Source organism: Akebia trifoliata, chromosome 8 (genome assembly GCF_017979445.1).
Source record: "Akebia trifoliata isolate Shusen 1 chromosome 8, ASM1797944v1, whole genome shotgun sequence".
In the NCBI taxonomy this organism is placed as follows: domain Eukaryota; kingdom Viridiplantae; phylum Streptophyta; class Magnoliopsida; order Ranunculales; family Lardizabalaceae; genus Akebia; species Akebia trifoliata.
In genome coordinates, this window is record NC_141382.1 from 34,048,773 (window position 1) to 34,057,835 (window position 9,063).

The 9,063-nt window shown below is 35.0% G+C and overlaps 1 protein-coding gene across 1 annotated transcript; it reads left to right on the forward strand.

The window, feature by feature from the left end:
* The first annotated feature begins 4,535 nt into the window (after positions 1–4,535).
* LOC147396575 (L10-interacting MYB domain-containing protein-like) lies at positions 4,536–7,897 on the forward strand. The gene is made up of 3 exons (XM_086451470.1): positions 4,536–4,839; positions 6,623–6,946; positions 7,033–7,897. The coding sequence occupies exons 2-3, from the start codon at positions 6,623–6,625 to the stop codon at positions 7,666–7,668; spliced, it is 960 nt and encodes a 319-aa protein (XP_086307596.1). The 5' UTR covers positions 4,536–4,839; the 3' UTR covers positions 7,669–7,897.
* The last annotated feature ends 1,166 nt before the right edge of the window (positions 7,898–9,063 follow it).

A 9,063-nucleotide genomic window follows, 5' to 3' on the forward strand; every position in this document is an offset into this window, starting at 1 on the left:
GGAATAAACTCAGATGTGGCTTGTTGGGTTTTGTGGAGCCTAACTATGTTTAATCCGGTTGATGACCCGACTCGAATAATGTTCTGTGATTTTTTATGGGAGATTTTCTAAGGTTTAGTCCATAAAGTGGAGGCTTAGGCTTCTTGGAGGTTCAGGGTAAAATTTTTTTCGGCCCGTTTTGTAGTCCATTGTGAATCCTGTGCGCAGTTTATATAAACTGTTTTTGATGATTAGGATTTTTATTATTATTTTTGGTGTGTCTTGGTTGTTGTTTTTGAGATTGGAGCCGCACTTTTATTTTCTTCTCGATAATATTGAAATCCCTGCAATTCCGTGGATGTAAGCAAATTGTCGAACTACGTAATACTGTCTTGTGCGAGTGATTGTTTTCTTTTTCGACGTGTTTTTTTTTTAATCTATTTTTATTTCTCACAGGTTGGAAATTTTGGGTTGAATTCCCTAGACGACTGTGTTAGATAAAAGGCTCCAAAGTATCTTTACTTAAGGGGAGGAGAACTGTCGATCTTTCTCACTTAATAGTTGAACCGTCAAATAGGCTCCATGAACTACGATTTTAAATTCTATAGAAAATTCGTCAAAAAGTCGGTCACTCACATTATTATCTCTCTTATTTTTTTTTTCTGAAGAAAACATGCCCTCTTTGTAAAGTAACATCTAGTCATACATGCCCTCTTTGTAAAGTAACATTTAGTCATTAAAGAGGGGTTGATAATATGCATGCATTAAATACATCAACAAAATTTATTTTACAACCTAAATTGCCCTAAAATAAATTTTTCTACCCAAAATATCCTAAAATGTTAATAAAACTTATTTAAAAATTGAGTGACCCAAAATACCATGAAATCCTTAACATTCTCCTTCTTTGGAGATTTTGATTTTGATTTTTAACCAAAATTGTTATTTATTGAAAAATACTTTTTTTTAAACAAATTTAGTTTCTTAAATCTTATATTATTTATTTATTTATTATCATATACTTATATTTTAAGTTCTTCATTACTATAATTTTTTCATATATATATAGATATATATATGGGGGTAGATCATGGGACAAGTAAAAAACAATGATTTTTCACAATATGATGATTGAGCTGATTTTTTTATGAGGATGATCTATATGATGAGAAGATCATCCTCACAAAAAATCAGCACAATCTGAAACTTCTAAATCCATCAAAATTGATTTATAAATTATTGATAAAAAATTGACAATCCACATTCTAAATCACTTTTGATGGGGTTAGACATTTCAGATTGGACTAATTTTTTTTTTTTTTTATGGATGATCTTCTCATCATAGAGATCATCCTCACAAAAAATCAGCTCAATCTGAAATGTCTATATTTTGAAAAATCATTGTTTTTACATATGTTTTTACTTATGTCCCATGATCCGTCCTTTATATTAAATATATAAAAAAATTCAACCTCGGTCTAACCTAGGTCCGACCAGTAAAGAAAAATTCCAATTTGATTATAAGTTCGGTTTTTAAAACATTGGTTTCAACTCTCGTCCAGAGCAATATCGTTTAAGAACGATGTGGATATTCCATGAGAAACATCTTGCATGTCGTCTCAATTGACAATTGATATGACTCAAATTATATTTAGAAAATCTCAGCTGAGTCAATTAAACTCGGCTGAGCCAATTGAGATTTTGTATTTTTTTTATTAAAATAATTAATTTTTTGTAATTTAAACATTTATTAGCTAAATAAAAACAATATTTTGTGACTAAGCATCTTGTAATCTACCTTATTTATATAAAAAACTTCAATTATTTGTCTATGAACATATATTAAAAAAATATTCTAAATCGACTTAAATGGTTTAGCAATATGAGAAAAGATGAAACGACGCCTGCCATAATGAGGCTTTGGGTTGGACTCAGGTTAGGCCTACTTATGAGTTAAGTGTACTACATAACTGGTTCTGATCTTAGGTTTACAGCAACTTTTATTCGTATAATATACTTGGATAAAGTCAATGGGCCAAAAATAATTCTGATCGTGCAATGGTGTAATGAAAGTATTATGAAGGTGAAACCGATGGAAACATCTCCGTTTAAGAAAATAACGATTAGAATACACACAAACCTCGCTTGAAATGATAAGGTTTCATGGTTAGAAATGGTTACTGAACCAATGGAAGACAGAAATAATCATGCAACAGACTCAAATAAGCCCGGGCCAGGCTTCTAAAGACAAGGCTCAGCCCTTGTTGTGTCAGACTTGGTCCCAACTAACCGTGTCTGGTCCATGGCCTATAGACCTTTTACACCCCTAATGTGCCTAGCCGGGGTGCCTCGACATGGGCACCCAGGCAACTAGATGCGATGGGGCTCGTGGCTGATAGTTATGGTTACCATGGCACGTTTTGGGTCTTTGTATGCTGCATGAAGCACTTGTTTTTGGGGGGGTCTTTTCTTTGATAACTATAATTTTTTTTACTGAATTTTACCTCAGAAAAGCTGTCCGAATTGGGGCCTTACGACACAAATGTGGATTGCACGAACCATACCAAGCATGGGTCTGAGGGTACTCACAAGAGATGAGGGCCCGAGAGTGAGTGACATGAGGCATTGGGACAGATACATAAGAGTGCGTAGTGATTGCTGAATCACTACAACCAGATACAGCTAGTGCACTACGTGAAAACTGGAAAAATCGATAGAAAAATTGATGGGCCTAGGCCCACGAATTTTAGAACTGAATTTTGATGGTCTAGGACCATCGAAATTCCTGATGTTCCTAGATATGACGGCTTAGAGCTGTCGAATTTCTCTCATCCTTCATTAATTTGACAGTTTCAATCCGTTGAAAAAAAAAATTTGACAATAAAAAATTTGTTGCCAAGTGGACCTACTGATCCGTCGAATTTTATGAAATTTGATGGCCCAAGACTTTCATATTTGGGCTTTCTTCACATTGTGGTGATTTGTTCTCGTCAATTTCAACAAAATCCTCTGAGATGGAATTTATTTTATGTGATTCAATCAGTTTCCCTATGATAGAAGCAATTCCTCGGTTATAGGGACACTTTGTTATTCTTGTATGTCAATATACACATTACAATTGAAAATCATTCCTTCTTAGGAAGTTTTTAACACATTCACACAAACATCCTTGGTGCCCTCTCATCTCAAGGGGTGCTTAAAAGCAAACAATAATTTCTAGGTCTGACGTGAAATATGAGTACCGCTTTGATGGTGCTCCCAATTTGGCAAAGAGCCTAATTCCAGTTCGTCATTGATCTCATCAAATACCCTCTCTTTTAGCTGCCATATGCATACTATATAGGGAAAATTACTTAATAAACCCTGCCGGAAAGTTGTGTTTCTAAATGCATCCTGAGTTTTGGTCCATACAACTTTGCCGGAATAGTCGCCTTGCCTCTAGACACAACTGTGGGGTATCTTAATTACAACCCGGTTAGTACAATCTCTCTTAATGCCCCCTCACCTCGGTAAAACGGTGGACTCAAATTGTCTAGTTCAAATTGTTGTAAGATCAACAAATTCAAATTATCTTTGAGATCAAATGTTTAAATGTTGAGATCGGCAATTTACAATTTTTTGATCAGGATGGTTGTAAAAGGTGATCTCGACTATTGGAATAGAGGTTGATCCCAATGATTTGAGTTATTGATCCAGACAATTTGAATCATTGATCATACCAATTGATAGGGGAGTAAATTTTTTTTTTTACTAAATGGACCACCAAACGTAGCTCGGAAAAATTAAGGGGGATTTAGAATGAAGTCTCTCCAGTTGGACGCATCAAGTAATTTTTCCTATAATATATGTGAAGGTTGATGTTCCCTTACAGGAAACTATTGCATAGACAACCCAACTGCAGTGCTTCATGGATCTCACCAAAAATCGTGTTTTAACTGCCAAGTGAACCATGCATTGAAGTCCCAACCTACTGTCACTCCACTCAACTACTCTAGTATTATTAATTCTATGAGAATATCTCTCAACAGTCCGTCCGTAGGCTCTATTTAGTGTACATTTACGATACAGGTGCAGAAACCCATATCTACAAAGAAGTTAAGACTGCCTTTGAATGCTGCATCTGTCCTCTTGGAGCTGGTTCTTTTGAATTAATTTAGATAGCTTCTATTACCACACCAACTTTTGCTAATGCCACCTCAAATTGTCAATGATTTGAGTTCGTTGTTTTCTCGTTGATAGATTCAATCTATCTAAGAAAATCAAAAGAGAACAATACAAGAAACAATCACTTAGCGGCTGTTTGTTATCGCTTCAAGACGCGGCTTTCATTGCGTTTGCGGTGAAAAGCTGCGGTTTCACTCGAAATTACCGTTTGTTAAAAACGGCGTTTAAAATCTGCGTTTCATAATTGCGTTTGGAAACGCAAATCAGAGAAGCTCGGTTGAGACGCTTTTGTAATCGCGTTTGCGGGGGAATAAAACACCGAATAAACGGTTGAGGTGAAAATACGATTTTGCCCCTGCCCCTTTACTCTATTCTCTTCGACATAACCTTCGACAGATCTCTCTCAATCTCGCCTCTCTCTCGATCTCACCTCTCGATCTCACCTCTCTCTCTCTCGCTCTCTCTGTCACACCTCTCTCTCTATCTCACGGTCTCTCTCTCTATCACACCTCTCTCTCTCTCTATCTCACGGTCTCTCACACAGCTGCGCACGGTTGTTCGGCCTCGATCTTGCACAGATCTGTCCGCCGCGAAGCACTCTCTCTCTCTGTCGAGCCACGCACAGATCTACGTTTAGCCGGAGTTCCACTTCATCTCATCTCTCTCGACAGACAGCGGAATCAAACCGAACTTGTGGTTCGATTTTTCTAACCCTGTAAACATGGAAGTTTCTGATTTTTTTTTTTTAATTTTAGGGGCTACTTTGATTATAGTTGTGATAATTATTTTGTGCAAATTTCATCTCTTCTCCCTCGACAAACAGTTGCTTCAAACGAGATTTTTGGTTCCATTTTTATAACCCTATAAACATTGAAATTTCTGAAATTTTTTACCAATTTTAGGGTCTAGTTGATTATAATTTTATTATTTAAACAAATTTCATAATTTTTTTTATATCAATTTTATTCAATTTGGTTAGATTTTTCTAACCATCTAAACATGGATCAGAATTTTTTTTATATCAATTTTAGGGTATAATTGATTATAGTTTTGTGCAAATTTCATAAATTTTTTTCATCAATTTTATTTAATTTGGTTTGATTTTTCTAACCCTATAAACATGAAAATTTCAAAAAAAATTTATCAATTTTAGGGTCTACGTGATTATAGTTTTGTTATTTAAGCAAATTTCAGAATTTTTTTTTTTTTTTTTATCAATTTGGTTCGATTTTTCTAACCATCTAAACATGGAAATTTCAGAATTTTATTTTTATCAATTTTAGGGTCTAATTGATTATAGTTTTGTGCAAGTTTCAGAATTTTTTTTTATCAATTTTATTTAATTGGGTTTGATTTTTCTAAACGTATAAACATGGAAATTTCATATGGGTGTGTTTATTATTAATGGTAGCATTATTTACATATGGGTGTATGTGTGTTTATTATTAATGGTAGCATTATTTACATATGGGTGTGTGTGTCATCAACTTTTATTCAACTATGACTGCAATTTGTTGGATAAAACTCTTGATTCTTTGTGCAAGAATCCATCGTCCTTAAGTTCCTCAACTTCATCTTCAATTTCTTGAAAAAGGTTATATTCTACCTAAAATTCTATTGCCTTAAAAAATCATTATTATTTGTGAGGTAAAGTAGGTGAATATCAAGATTAAAAAAAAAAAATTGTAGGTTGAAGGTGGCTAACTTTACCTTTGAAAATTGGGAATGGATGACTGGTTTTGGTGAGAACTAGAATGGTTTTGTTTGGTTTGGGACAATGAAAATGAAGGCATACATCTTATGCACATAAGGTCTTGACCTGGCTCCTCAAATCAAACCATCGAATAATCATCGAGATTCACTCACATTAGACATGATCTTAAATGTCATCAGTATTATCACTTTATAGCTTGAAGACATCATCATGCCTAAATCTATATCTTGGATGACTCATCATCATAGCTTTAATAAATTTAAATGGGGAGGTTGTCTTCCTGATATTGAAAACATTCTTTTGTTCTTCTATGGAAATGACTTTCAGAACATGGCCATGTTAAATGGGTAGCATTATTTACATATGACTGTGTTGAGTTTTAAAGTTTGAATATTTGAATCATGAATGCTTTTCTTTATCTTACACACGCACACACACACATCAATTACTGTACTCTGTACAGTCAAAGATTGAGAACACAGGGATCCCTCACCGTGGGACTGAGAACTGTGCGTTCTTCCGGCTATCTATAGGATAGCCTGACATTGCCTCCTGGTTTCTCTCTTTGATTATACATTGTGCAAAAATCAAAATATATATGGAATCCATCACTGTGGGACTGAAAACAGTATTTTTATTGTTCTTACTTATTTCGTTATTTTTTTTGTTTGTGAACTAAAGATTTTACGAAAGATTGATGATGAGATTGAAGTAGAATATGACATGTTTTGTTCCATGCACTACTGTTGTTATTACCATTGACAGATGGAAGATAACAATTCAAAAAGTGCGAAAGCAGATTGGACACCCAAACAACATGAAGTTTGGGTCGAGATATGCTATGAATTAGTTAAAAAGGGGAGGAGACCACATAAAGTACTTGATAAGATCGGATATGAAACATTGGTGAAAGAGTTTAAAAGGATAACTGGCGTTTACTATGATAGAGGGCAAATGAAAAACAAGTGGGATAGACAAAAAGGACTTTGGGGACGTTGGAATAAGATTTGCACAAATACTGGCGTCTCTTATAATGTTGAGACGGGTATATTAGATGCAAGTGAGGATTGGTGGGATGGGTGGTTAGAGGTATATATTTTTTTTACTTCTTTATTTCATTTATTTAAATTTTTTTATTTCTTTTATATATAATTTAGAATTTTTATTTTTTAAAGCATCATCCAAAAGATGCAATATTTCGATCGAAGCCTTTGATGTTTGCGAAGCAATTAGATGTAATCTTTGGAGGCACATATGCTACTGGTAGCCGGATGTGGTCGCCTGCATCTGGTACAATGCCATCTACATCAGTAAACCAACCAGATAATCTTGGGAATGATCTAGAAGATGTCATGGAGACCTTGCCCCCAGAGTCTCAGACACCTCTAGACTTTACTCTTGATGATGCTGATGAGTTAGGGGATGATGCTACCGCTACTGTACCCCCACCCACAGATCCTGTTCGACGCAGAAGTGGCGATACTCTACAATCTCAGGGTCGTAGGCAGAAGGTGACTCCTGCTATGCTAATTGGCCAATCATTGGTGAAGCTGGTAGATGCAGTTAACAATCAGACATCTGCTTCTATCAATCAGACATCTGCTAAGAAAGGCACTATTCAAGAGTCAATCGACCTCTTAGACCAGCTAACAGAGATAACCCCCAACAGTGATCTCTATCATTTTGCGTTAAAGATGTTTATGAAAAACAAGCAATTCAGAGAGATTTTTTGTGGGTTACGATCAACAGATATTCGTCTTAGGTGGTTAGAGAGCGAGATGACTGATTATCTGGCTGGGAGAGATTGTTAGACATTTTTTCATGTTATTTTTATGTTATGTTAGTTTTGGGATGCACCTATAGGGTGCAATATACTTGGTTACTTTTATATTTATGTCGGTTTGATGATGCACCTATAGGGTGCAATATACATTGGTTACTTTTTGCATTAATATGATGTAATATACTATGTTAGATGGATATGTTAATTTTTGTTAGACATATATTATATTTTCCTATAGATGGATATTATTTGCACTATTGGATGTTTATTGTGATTAATATTGTGGATAATGAGTTTTGTTGTATGTGGTGGATATCATTTTATTGTGTATTGTAAGTTGGGTGTATATACAACTAATATGGATCCATAAACAGGTCAAATGGATTCAGATGTTGATAGCACAAATACTGTTGATACTGCTGATACCATGGATTCAAATGATGATACCAATAATAGTGTTGGGTCAAGTGTTTTAAATTTAGGCACGAGAGGAGCCATCCTAGGTTCTTTATTTTATTGTGCGAATGTCTTAGATAGGGAGGAACATAGTAATTGTCCATTCAAAGGGATTGATTTTGTACGAAAAACACTGAATGATAATACGATGTGCCACGCATTGTTTAGAATGGAAAGTCATGTATTTGTGAATCTATGTTCTATTCTTGAGGAACGGGGTCTGCTAAAGATGCAACGATATGTTACTATTCAGGAACAAGTAGCGATGTTCCTATTGATAATAGGACATAATCAAGGACAAAGAGTAATTGCAGATCGTTTTGTTCATTCACTTGAAACGGTTAGCAAGTATTTCAATATAGTTCTTTTGGCGATTGTGAACTTGTCAATGTCCTTGATTGTACCTCCCGACCTCAATGAAGTCTCTCCGCACATCCGTAACAATCCTCGTTTTTGGCCATATTTTAAGGTAATTTCTCATATACATACACTTTAAATATATTTATTTTATTAATGTTTATAGATTAATATAATTAAAAAATATGTAGGGTTGTATTGGAGCGATAGACGGAACACATATTAGTGCATTTGTACCAATAGCAGACAAATGCAATATCGAGGACATAAGGGACTCACGCAAAATATAATGGCAACATGTTCGTTTGACATGTTGTTCACTCATGTGGTGGTTGGTTGGGAAGGATCGGCTAATGATTCACGGGTTTCCTTGAGACATTGAATACTCCCAATTTAAATTTTCCATATCCTCCACCAGGTCTGTATTTAAAAGTTTGTCAATTATATATATTTATATTCAAGATTAGGCAATATAAATTTTTTTTGGATAATAGGTAAATACTATCTGGTAGATGCTGGGTACCCGCTCATGGAAGGTTATCTCGCACCTTACCGAGGTGTTCGATACCATCTACAAGACTATCGGAGCTCACGGGCAAATGGTCGACAA